Here is a 12,575-nt window from a genome sequence, read left to right as displayed (position 1 = left end):
CAGAGGACTCCAATAGCAACCCCTGGCCAAGTCCACACGAGGGGCTTCTCTGAGGTGAGCCAGCCTCAGGTCAGTCCTCCAGGCTGAGCCTGGCACTGATCCCAGGCTCCCCTCGGCTCCTCCCTCCATCCGCAGGGCTGTCTCCTGGGTCCTGCAGCACCTCTGAGGCTGCATGGAGAACTGAGGCTGCGATGTGTTTGTGAGTTTAGCCTCCTTAAACCATTCCAAACTCGTCAGTTTTCTCCCATGAGCAAGTACATATATAATCAGTGTGTGTCATGGCAAAAGAGGGTCCCTCTACACTTGTAAAGACCTCTGACAGGCAGGTACCACAGTTACCACCTCCCCATCCCGGGGCTGGGCCCTGGTCCTTATACACTTCCTGTCACCGGTCTCAGCGTCCCGAATCCATAGGCCCATAGGCCACCCAGCACGGCCCGACCTCCCCCTTCTCTAGACCCACCTCCTTGAGGGCAGAGTTGCCTGTAACTTCCACAAAACCGGGAACCACAAAGACCTCACTTCTCAAATGTTTGCTGCCAGAGCAACTGTGTGAGCTCTAAGCATGGCCTGGGATGGGGCTGCACAGGTATGTGACACTTTCGGGGACAGCTGGTGGCCTTTAGGCCAGGGCAGCATCACATAGCCTACCTCAGATGCACAAACACGCTAACCCTAGAAACAGAGCCTCAGACAAGTTGGTGCCAGGACTGCTCCTTTGGGCTTTTGGTTTTGCTGCATTTTAAAACAAGGACTTCCAGAACAAAAATTCAAGACAAGCCACAGTAGAAACTTCCCAACAGGGCAACCTGGTGCACACAGGCCCAGGAAGGGTTGGATCGGGGCTAGTGTACCCACCGAGGCCCCTCGAGGCCTGGGCTCCCCTGTGTGCAGGGGCCAGGGCACCTGAGGAGGCAGCAGGGGCAGCTTGGGGTGGCACAGGGGCCTTGTGGCCAGGGCTGGATGGCTGGGCACTTGTCGAAATGGGCAAATGCCCTGGAAGGAAGATGGGGCACGTTGGCAGCCCTCCCGGGCCCTGGGGCACTGTAGCTGCAAGAGCACAGCTGGCCCACCCTCCAAATGTGGCCCTGACAAGGCGTGGGGGGTCCAGCCCCAGCCATTGGTGCTCCTCCTGGAGCGGGTGGAGGGGCCGTGCAGGCCAGGGAAGGGATGACAGTCAGTGCCATCGTGAAAGTGGAGGCTGGACCAGCTGGAGTCTCCATGCTCTCAGGTCCAGGACCCCAGAGAAGGCCACACGCAGATTCTCCTCAGAAAAAGTCAAGCCCCCATATGCTTGTTTTTGTTGTTCTTTAGAGACAGGGTCTCACTCTGTTGCCCAGGCTGGAGTGCAGTGGTGCAATCACAGCTCACTGCAGCCTCCATCTCATTGGGCTCAGGGGATCGTCCTGTCTCAGCCTCTCAAGTAGCCAGGACCATAAGTGTGTGCCACACTTGGCTGATTTTTTATTTTATTTTATTTTTTATAGAGACAGTCTCGCTATTTTGCCCAGGCTGTTCTCGAACTCCTGGCCTCAAGCTATCTTCCTGCCCCAGCCTCCCAAAGTGCTAGGATTACAGGCACCACCACACTTGGCTTTCCATGTTTCCAGGGAATTATGATCCCCTGAAGACCAATCATGAAACCCCACGATAAAAATCCCAGCCCTGGTTGGACACAGTGGCTCATACCTGTAATCCCAGCACTTTGAGAAGCAGAGGCAGGTGGCTCACTTGAGGCCAGTAATTTGGGACTAGCCTGGGCAACATAGCAAAATCCCATCACCACAAAACGCAAAAACCAGCTGGGCACGGTGGTGGCATACCTGTAGTCCCAGCTACTGGGGAGGCTGAGGTGGGAGGATCGCTTGAGCCCGGAAGGTCAAAGTTGTAGTGAGCTGTGATCATGCCACTGCACTGCAGCCTGGGCAACACAATGAAACCCTGTCTCCAAAAAACAAAACAACAAAAACAAAAACCCTAACTCTATCCAACGAGAAGGAACAGGCAGCCACACTGAACTCAGGATCAAAACGCTTACTGACAGGTTAATATGGATTTGCTAAAAAAAGATGTTGCAATCCATGTTGTTAAAACATGTTAGCACCTATCAGTTTAAAAAACAAGATGTGATTTTCTCTGAATAGGAAACATGTCGGCATGGTGCAGCTACCTACCCCGCTTTTTTTTTTTTTTTTTTTTTGAGACAGAGTCTGGCTCTGTCGCCCAGGCTGGAGTGCAGTGGCCAGATCTCCGCTCATTGCAAGTCCCGCCTCCCAGGTTTACATCATTCTCCTGCCTCAGCCTCCCGAGTAGCTGGGACTACAGGCGCCGCCACCACGCCCGGCTAGTTTTTTGTGTTTTTTAGTAGAGACGGGGTTTCACCGTGTAGACCAGGATGGTCTCGATCTCCTGACCTTGTGATCTGCCCGTCTCGGCCTCCCAAAGTGCTGGGATTACAGGCTTGAGCCACCGCGCCCGGCCTCTACCCCGCTTTTTATAAGTGGTTTGTAAGATGAGCCCCGTGGCCTGTGTGAGCAGAAGCACATCCACAGCTACGGAAAACAAGGCCGGGGCCTCTGTGGCTCTGCTTCTGACCCTGCAGACCTGTGGATGTGGCTCTGCTTCTGACCCTGCAGACCTGCCCTGTGGTCCAGGGTCCCCTCCCAGGACTGTTCCTTCTCTGCTGTCCTCCACCTCGCAAAGGCAAGTGTGGGGGCATCAAGGAAGGCCAGAGCCCAGCTCCACATCCACTTCAGGACACATCCCAGGTGGCATCTGAGGGCCTGGAGTGGCCATTCGCCCACAGCTGGCCAGGCAGACATGGGCAGACCAGGTCCCCGGCACCACTCTAGCTCTGCAGCTTGACCTCAGGGAGCTCCCACAGGGGTCCTTACCCCAAATGAGTATCCACCACTGCGCTGGAAAAGCAAAAACCAACAGAATCTGACCCCTGGTGCTCGGCCCTGCCCCCTGGTGGGTCTCCCCATACAGCTCCAGGATGGGCGCAGTGGGCGTCCGGAGGCAGGGCGGGGGCGGGGGCCACAGAGGTGGCTGAGGGTTGGGGGCTCCAAGCAGAGCGAGCTGAGCTTGCCGAGGCCTGGCTGCCTTGGGGGCCAGCAGGTGGGCAGGGCAAGCAGAAGCCTTCGCAGGGGCCATGTGGCCCACCCACACCCAGGAGGCCAGGGCGGAGCAGGCAGGGGCCATGTGCTAACCTGGGCGGCTCTCCCTGCCCTGCTGTCTTCCCCGCGCCGCGCAGAGTGGACCCCGTGGCCCGGTCTGGGGTCCGGGGCGGTCTGCACCTCCATTGGGACCCGCCTGCCCAGACATCGTGGCCACACACAGCGCGCAGCGCGCAGACCCTCCCCGCACTCACCAGTGTGTGCCGCTTCATGTGCTCGCGCCGCGTGAACTTCTTCCCGCAGATCTCGCAGGGGTAGGGACGCTCTCCCGTGTGCGAGCGCATGTGGCGCTTGAGGATGCACTGGTGCATGGCCGAGAAGCTGCAGTACGGGCACTTGAACTTCTTCCTGATCACCGTGAACTCATTCACTGAAAGAGAGAGACCCCCGAGGCGTCAGCAGGGCCTAGGATGTGCCACCCCGCGGCCCACAGACCACGGCTGCACCGTGCAGCCCAGCAGCCAGGACGGGCTGTCTCCCACCATGACCCACTGGGGGCTGGTCAACACTGGGGTCACCACTGGGGGCTGAGCAGGCCAGGCTCCCCCACCATCTGCATAGACTGTCCTGCCCACTGTCTGGCAGGGACGGTGACAGCAAGGCTGAGCCCCAGGGAGCTCAGGAGCCTCAGCTCTCAGATGTTTCCATCCAGGCCAAGGGGCCATCGCTCCACTGACGACAGACCAAGAGCCCCCAGGCCAAAGGCAGGAGGCAAGGGGTAAGAACAGCCAATGTCAAACACAGTGCCCGGTCCCTGCAGGACCCTCCTTCCAGCCCTCAGACCCCACTGAGCATCCGTGGGTAGCAGGCTCCGGGCGTGGTGTCAGATCAGACGCCTCCCTAGAGGCAGATAAGAAACAAACACCGCAGAGTAACACAGGTCCAGAAGTGTGCAGGGAAAATGGGAGACGTGGGTGCAACTCAAAGCCCTGGGCTCTAATTGCTGGATGCAAGAGAAGCAGCCAGACCCGTTTAATCAAGTTCTGTTCCCCCAACCCTGAGAACCAACATCACTCAGCGGCAGGAACTCCACACCACCATCTCCACGGTGCATGCTCTGGGGCCAGCCTCAAAAACCTGGGGGGCCTCAGCACCCCCAATGCCGTTATGCTACTCAGGCCCAGATACAGGCACGTCAGACTTGGACATGGGCCACTGAGAGAGCCCAGAGCAGCCTCGTCCGCGGGACCCTCCAGGAGACTGCCCCCTGAAGCCCAGTGCGCGCACCTGCCGAGGGCTGCTCACCCTGGGGTTACGATGTACTTGCTGCTGTGCTGGACATCTTCCCCTCCACATACTGTGACCACCTTTCAATGCCAGGATTTTTAACTACACAGCTTTTGGATGTTTGAACACACCATAATTTATTAAACAGGCACTACTGCTGAACACTTGTTTCTGTGTTTTCACCCTTGTGGACACTTCAGTGAGGCTCCTACAGATGGTCTCTGCAGCCCTCTGCCACTTCCTGAAGATAAATTCTGGCAAGTGGGATAAGCACCTGCCCTCCTGACCAGTAGTCCCCACTTGCCAGGCAGGGAGGGTCTACTGAGGCTCTGGGGGCACCAGGCACACCCCCATGACAAGGATATCTCAAAAGGCAGCTCTAACAGGAAACTCAGCATCTGCCAGGAGTGCCCATTTTGTGAAATGAGCATGTCTGTGTGGCCAAGACACAGAAAAACCAAGAGGCCTAGCTTGGCACGGCAGCACCTCTGACCAGCTGGCCGCGTTCGGACACGCACGTCCCCGCCACACATCACTCGAGCGGCTCCTGAGGAGGAAAACCTAAGCTCTTCCTGGTCTGTCCTCTGCCAGCCACACTGTGCCCCTGGCTGTCCTCCGTGAGTCAGGTAACAGGAGACTTCTCTTTCCCACCACACCATCCCCCAGGCCACCCTTCTCACCCTGACAGCGCCTGGTTCTCACATCATCACACCCAACGGAGCAAATGCTCCACACATTCTAGACTAGAAAAGGAGAGCAAGGAAATGAGTTTTTCGATTATTTTATTTAAAACAGTTTGTGTTTTTTTAAAAAAAAAACAAGATGAGGTTTTGCCATGTTGCCCAGGCTGGTCTTGAACTCCTGGGCTCAAGCGTTCCTCCCACCTTGGCCTCCAAAAGTGATGGGATTATAGGTGTGAGCCACCCTGCCTGGCCCAAAACAACTTTTTTTGTTGTTGTTGTTTGAAACGGAGTCTCGCTCTGTCGCCCAGGCTGGCGTGCAGCGGCGTGATCTCGGCTCACTACAAGCTCCACCTCCCAGGTTCACATCATTCTCCTGCCTCAGCCTCCTGAGTAGCTGGGACTATAGGCGCCCGCCACCATGCCCAGCTGATTTTTTGTATTTTTAGTAGAGACGGGGTTTCACAGCGTTAGCCAGGATGGTCTCGATCTCCTGACCTCAGGATCCACCTGCCTCGGCTTCTCAAAGTGCTGGGATTACAGGCGTGAGCCACCGCGCCCGGCCAAAACAACTCTTTTGAGAATATATTCTTTCATGGTTTCTATTCTTCCTATACAAACATGAAAATTAAAATTTTGAATTATCACATATTTAAGCCATTTTTATTTAATGCAGACCTACATGTTAAATATTTATCTCTGTATAGAACCTCTGTATTTTTTTCCCTAGAAAAACAACTTAGAATGGACATGAGCAGGACTCAGTGTTAATGACCCCATCAGAATAAACACCACAGGCCCAGGGCAGAGCCACAGCTGTGGATGGTCCCCTTACAACCTGCATTTTCTGAAGCTGCCTGTGACGCACTTCAGTTTTTTCTTACTGCGCTATTTTCCTGTCACTGCCATAACAAAGCACCAAAGTGCGAGGCTCAGAACAACCCGGTCCACTCTCTTGCAGCTCTGGAGGCCAAAGGTCGGAGATCAAGGCATCAGCACGGCCTGGCTCTCTCCAGTGGCTCCGGGGAGGGTCCCTCCAGCCTCTTCTGCTCCTGGTGGCTCTAGCTGTCTCTTGGCTTGTGGCCGCATCGGCCACCATCTGTGTGGCCTTCTCTGTGTCTGTGTCTCTTCCTCGTCTGCCTCTTAGAAGGACACGTGTGATTGGACTTAGGACCCATCTGGACAATGCAGGAGGACCTCATTTGGAGATCCTTCATCGCATCTGCAAGACCCTTTTTCCAAAGGGTCACATCCACAGCTCTGAGGATCAGGACGGAGACCTATGTTTGGGGCGGGTGTTTGCTGCTCAACCCACTATATTTGACTGACAGTACTGTGATCGTTGAGGGAATTTCACCGGCTGTCATTACTAAAATAATTTCTTTTTTTTTTTTTTTTGAGATGGAGTCTCGTTCTCGCCCGGTCTGGAGTGCAGTGGCCGGATCTCAGCTCACTGCAAGCTCCGCCTCCCAGGTTTACGCCATTCTCCTGCCTCAGCCTCCCGAGTAGCTGGGACTACAGGCGCCCGCCACCTTGCCAGCTAGCTTTTTGTATTTTTTAGTAGAGACGGGGTTTCACCGTGTTAGCCAGGATGGTCTCGATCTCCTGACCTCGTGATCCGCCCGTCTCGGCCTCCCAAAGTGCTGGGATTACAGGCTTGAGCCACCGCGCCCGGCCTAAAATAATTTCTTACTGGAAACAACACCTTCCATGATTTGTGATTTACAGTCTATGTATCTTAGGAAAAATTAACATCACATAGTTTCATTCTCATAAACACTAGGAAGGCCTTAAAATCCATTTGGTAACAGTAATTAAATAAAAAAGCATAAAGGGCCGGGCGTGGTGGCTCACGCCTGTAATCCCAGCACTTTGGGAGACCAAGGCAGGCAGATCACGAGGTCAGGAGATCGAAACCATCCTGGCTAATACGGAGAAACCCCGTCTCTACTAAAAATACAAAAAATTAGCCAGGCGTGGTGGTAGGCGCCTGTAGTCCCAGCTACTCGGGAGGCTGAGGCAGGAGAATGGAGTAACCTGGGAGGCAGAGGTTGCAGTGAGCCGAGATCGTGCCACTGCACTCCAGCCTGGGCAACAGAGCAAGACTCCGTCTCAAAAAAAAAAAAAAGCATAAAGATCATTACATGGAAACAGGCAGTCTCGCAATCTGTCCTAAAAACGGAACGCTTTGCCAGGAATCAGGTGTTCTTGCAAGGAAAAGGCCAACTTCCAAAAGAATAACTGAGAAGCAGTGCTATCAAAGCTGGCGAGAACCCCCTAAAAAAGGACATTCAGTGACATCCAGCTGCGATGGTACAGAATTGCATCTGCGAAAACACTGCAGTCATTCATGCCGGACTGGAGCCCTCCCCTAAGCTCGAGGAACAGTGGAGGTCTCTGGCCTCCCTGCGCCACGCCAAGTCGGCTGCATGGCCACCTGCCCTTGGCCCTTCCTCTGCCCCTCACAGCACGCTTCCACTGTCCCTCACAGCACGCTTCCACTGTCCCTCACAGCACGCTTCCACTGTCCCCCACAGCACGCTTCCACTGTCCCTCACAGCACGCTTCCACTGTCCCTCACAGCACGCTTCCTCTGCCCCTCACAGCACGCTTCCACTGTCCCTCACAGCACGCTTCCACTGCCCCCACAGCACGCTTCCACTGTCCCTCACAGCACGCTTCCACTGTCCCTCACAGCACGCTTCCACTGTCCCCCACAGCACGCTTCCACTGTCCCTCACAGCACGCTTCCACTGTCCCTCACAGCACGCTTCCTCTGCCCCTCACAGCACGCTTCCACTGTCCCTCACAGCACGCTTCCACTGTCCCTCACAGCACGCTTCCACTGCAGGAGAATCAGACCTGTCCCAAATAGCCACTGTGCCAGGAAACATTCCAGAACCTTTTCATGATAGTGTCAAAGACTGCAAGAAACCAGCCGTGAACCAAACGGCATGGCAGTTGGCTTCAAGCAGGCAGAGAGGGGACAACGCATCTTTGGAGGGCTCAAGTTTGCTGCTTCCTGAGTCTTCATCACAATACCATCTGGATATTGAATTGGTATGGATATAATTTTCAAAAGACTGCACTTCAAGTGCATTTCAGAAAAGGATCCAAACATCAACTGTACTGTTTTTTTGTTTACAAATGTATCAGGCTGTCACTTACTCTGTGTTAGAATGTGACGAAATTGTGGTATGTCCAGATTATTTTCAAAAACGTTTTAAGCCTTATGTACAGTGCAAATACGTATACAGCTCAATGAACTTTATGTACGTACATCCCACATCGCCACTCAAAACAGTCATTGCATGTTCCCAGCACCCTCGAATGAGCCTTTGGCCATCCCCTAGTTGTAACTCCCAGAGACCACGCTCTGCCCTCAATCACCACACGTTTTATTGCTCTAGAGCTTCCTATATGTGGGATCCTATGCTCGTGTTTGGCTTTCTTCACTAGACGTGGCCTGCACTGCTGCCTGGAGGAGGATTTGGTCTTGTTTGTTGTGCATAGTACTCCACGGCACCACTAAGCCACATGTCCATCCTGCAGGTTCCAGTTTGGATCTGTTGAACAGTGGTGATCTGATGGCTCTTACATGTGTCTTTTGGTGACTTAAGTTCTCATTTCTGTTGGGCGTGCCCTGGGGGAGGCTTCTGGTTTTGGTGACTTAAGTTCTCATTTCTGTTGGGCATGCCCTGAGGGGGGCTTCTGGAGCACAGGGTGTTCACCTCCTTGGCTTCAGCAGATATTGCCAATTTTCCAAAGATTTATGATTCATCTCAAATTAGTTTTTGTGCTTGGTCAGAATTAGGGGTCAAGATTCACTTTTTTGGGAAAGGGGAACGGAGTCTCGCTCTGTCGCCCAGGCTGGAGCGCAGTGGTGCGATCTCAGCTCGCTGCAACCTCTGCCTCCTGGGTTCAAGCGATTCTCCTGCCTCAGCCTCCCGAGTAGCTAGGATTACAGGCACTCATCACTACACCAGGCTGATTTTTGTATTTTTAGTAGAGACTGGGTTTTGCCATGTTGGCCAGGCTGGTCTCAACTTCCTGACCTCAGGTGATCCACCTGCCTCGGCCTCCCAAAGTGCTGGGATTACAGGTGTGAACCACCGCGCCTGGCCACGACTGACTTTTTTCTTCCATGTAAATATCCAGTCACTCAGCACTATATATTGAAAAGGCCATCCGTCTCTCACTGAGTTGCAGAGGTGGCTTTGTAGTGCCTCACTGGCCGTGACGGCTTGTCTACCCTGCATCAACACCACAGTGTCTCCATGACTGCAGCACTGTAAGCCTTGATACCTGCATATATCAGTCCCCCAGCTTTCTCCTTCCTTCCCAAGATCACCTTAGCCATCTGTATGAACCCTGGCTTTTACTTCCTGGTTTCGGATGCCCTGACATCAGGGGGTCTCAATGACCCTGGAGGAACTTCTCCCAGTTCCTAGAGATAGCAATTGGATTCACCTTTGAGTGCACCTTTCATATGTAAGCCAACCCATCCAGAGCTCACACTCCCTCCACCTCCTCCATAGGTTCTCACACTACGGCCAGTATCCTCCTCCCCTAATCACCCCTGGGCCATACAACTAGACACAGCTCCTATGCCCCAGAGCCTGCTGAAATTATTCATATCACACAATCCTAACCAGCTTACCCTGCCTTGCCCATTCCTCCCCACAGAAACCAAACAAAGCTCCAGCCTGCATCTCCCTCTCTCCCTCTGCCTCCTGACTGACCCTGGTGCTTCCCATGTAGCTCTGTATGGGATAGTGGCCTCCTATTTCTAGAAATCGGTGAGTATAACAAACTTCTTCCCTTTATGAGTTATTTCTGTGTCTGTGTGTCCTACCATACCTGATTAACACAAATCCCCAGGTGCCCTTAGATCACTATCCTAGATCCTTTGCATCTCCAAATATTGGGAGTTAGTCAATTTACTCACACACACGCGCGCGCACATGCACACACACACACACCCCTCTGCCGGGATTTTAACAGGAATTGTGCTGACCCAACATATCAACTTAGGGAGATTCACATCGTAACAATTGTGAGTCTTCTTTCCATGAACATAGTATATCCCTGCATTTATTAGCATTTTCTTTAATTTCTCCCAGCAATATTTTATAGTTTTCTGTGTAGCAGTCTTTGCATATTTTTTGTTTAATTTATTCCTAGGCATTTGATATCCTATAAAATGAAACTCTTATTTATAGACATACAATTTACTTTTGTATACAAAAACCTGCTTTGTACACTGGCTCTATATCCAATGTGTTTGGTAAATTCTCCTGTTAAAAATCTAATGGTTTCTATATTCTTTTGAATGTTCTACATGCATAATCATGTCCCCTACAAATAATGACACTTTTACTTATTCCTTTCCATTCATTTTCTTCTTTTTTTTTCTTTAGTAAAGACAGGGTCTTGCCATGTTTCCCAGGCTGGTCTTGAGCTCCTGGGCTCAAGAGACTCACCCACCTCAGCCTCCCAAAGTGCTGAGATTACAGGCATGAGCACAGGGCCTGGCCCCTTTCATTTATCACTGTATTGCACAGCTTGGGACAAGAGGTGGGACTTGGGGAGGAGGGGGGCAAGGAAGGTTCCTGACACAAACATTAGGAAGGCAAGAGCTCTCAAGTGCAGCCCTGCACACACAACCCAGGCCGGGATCTCCAGCTAACTCTGAATATAAGTGGTAGCGATGAGCATCTGTGTATCGTTCCCATGCTCAGAGGCTAAGTCACCACGATTTCACGATTAATCAGGAGGTTAACTATTTTTTTTTTTTTTGTAGATACTTTTTGTCAGATTCAGAACATTTTTTTATACTCCAGTTTGCGGATTTTTATCATGAAGGCTACTGAATTTTATCTAAAGTGTTTTCTGCATTTATTGAGGTGATATAGCAGGTTCTCTCCTTTATTCGGCTAATGTGGTGAATTACACACGTTGATTCCACTCACTGAACCTTGAGTTCCCGGAATGAGCCTGCAGACCATGCCGCACGGTTCTTCCTCTGTATCACTGGATTCGATTTGCTGGTATTTACTTTAATAGTTGTGCATTTCTGCTGAGTGATAATTTCCTTTCTTGTAATGCCGTGTCAGGCTCTAGGATCAAGACTATGCCAGCTCAGATAGGCTGGAGACTGTTCCTTTCTTCTAGTATTTGGAAGATATGTGTAACGTTGGCGTCATTTTCTTCCGTTAAAACTGGACATAATTCACTAGTGAAGGCACTCACCCTGAAGCTTTCTCTGTGGGAAGGTTTTAAAGTTATTAATTCAATTTTCTCAGCAGATCATACAATTATTGAACTCTTCCTGTTTGCTTCAGTTTTGATAAATTCTGTTTTCCAGGAATTTTCCCATTTCCTCCAATTTGTCAAATGTATTTGCATGCAGTTGTGTATAATCATCTTATCTATCCAGTATCTGTTGATTACTTTTCGTAGGAGTTATATCAGTTTTATTAATCTTTTCAACACACTGGCTTTGGGCATTGTTCATTTTCGGTTTTGGGGTTTGCCCAGGATGGAATGCAGTGGCGCAATCACAGCTTACTGTAACCTTAAACTCCTTGGCCTCAAGCAATCCTCTCACCTTAACCTCCCACAGTGCTGGGATTACAGGTGTGCACCACCATGCCAGCTGCATTGTTCATTTTTGTATGTCTGCTTTCTATTTCAATGATAGCTCTTCTTTTTATTTTCAGACGGAGTCTCCCTCTTGTCGCCCAGGCTGGAGTGCAATGGCACGATCTCAGCTCACTACAACCTCTGCCTCCCCGGTTCAAACAATTCTCCTGCCTCAGCCTCCTGAGTAGCTGGGATTACAAGCACCCACCACCACACCCGATTAATTTTTGTATTTTTAGTAGAGACAGGGTTTCACCATGTTGGCCAGGCTGGTCTCGAACTCCTGACCTCAAGTGATTCACCCACCTCGGCCTCCCAAAGTGCTGGGATTACAGACATGAGCCACCACACTCAGCCTGATATCTATTCTTTATTTCCCTTCTCTTACTTCCTTTGGGCTTAATTTGCTATTCTTTTTCTTCTTGACAAAGAAATTTAGAACCTGCTGGGCGCGGTGGCTCAAGCCTGTAATCTCAGCACTTTGGGAGGCCAAGACGGGCGGATCACGAGGTCAGGAGATCAAGACCATCCTGCCTAACCCGGTGAAACCCCGTCTCTACTAAAAAATACAAAAAAAAAAAAAAAACTAGCCGGGCGAGGTGGCGGGCGCCTGTAGTCCCAGCTACTCGGGAGGCTGAGGCAGGAGAATGGCGTGAACCCGGGAGGTGGAGCTTGCAGTGAGCTGAGATCCGGCCACTGCACTCCAGCCTGGGTGACAGAGCGAGACTCAGTCTCAAAAAAAAAAAGAAAGAAATTTAGAACCTTTCTTTTCTCCTAATATGGAACTAGAGCTCTAAGTTTCCCTTAAATATTGCTTTAGATGTGGCCTAAAAGTTTTGATACA

At 51.6% G+C, this 12,575-nt stretch overlaps 1 protein-coding gene across 4 annotated transcripts in view; it reads right to left on the bottom strand.

Annotated features, from left to right (window-relative positions):
• Nucleotides 1-12,575, bottom strand: part of ZBTB46 (zinc finger and BTB domain containing 46) — a 93,017-nt gene that overhangs the window by 4,812 nt on the left and 75,630 nt on the right. For all 4 annotated transcript variants that reach the window (XM_010365242.2, XM_030914476.1, XM_030914478.1 and 1 more), the window contains exon 4: nt 3,374-3,549. In XM_010365242.2, the coding sequence (XP_010363544.1) occupies nt 3,374-3,549 (176 nt within the window). The remainder of the gene's footprint in view (nt 1-3,373; nt 3,550-12,575) is intronic.

Source organism: Rhinopithecus roxellana, chromosome 13 (genome assembly GCF_007565055.1).
Source record: "Rhinopithecus roxellana isolate Shanxi Qingling chromosome 13, ASM756505v1, whole genome shotgun sequence".
NCBI classification, from domain to species: Eukaryota; Metazoa; Chordata; class Mammalia; order Primates; family Cercopithecidae; genus Rhinopithecus; species Rhinopithecus roxellana.
This window is presented reverse-complemented; position numbering and strand designations above follow the sequence as displayed.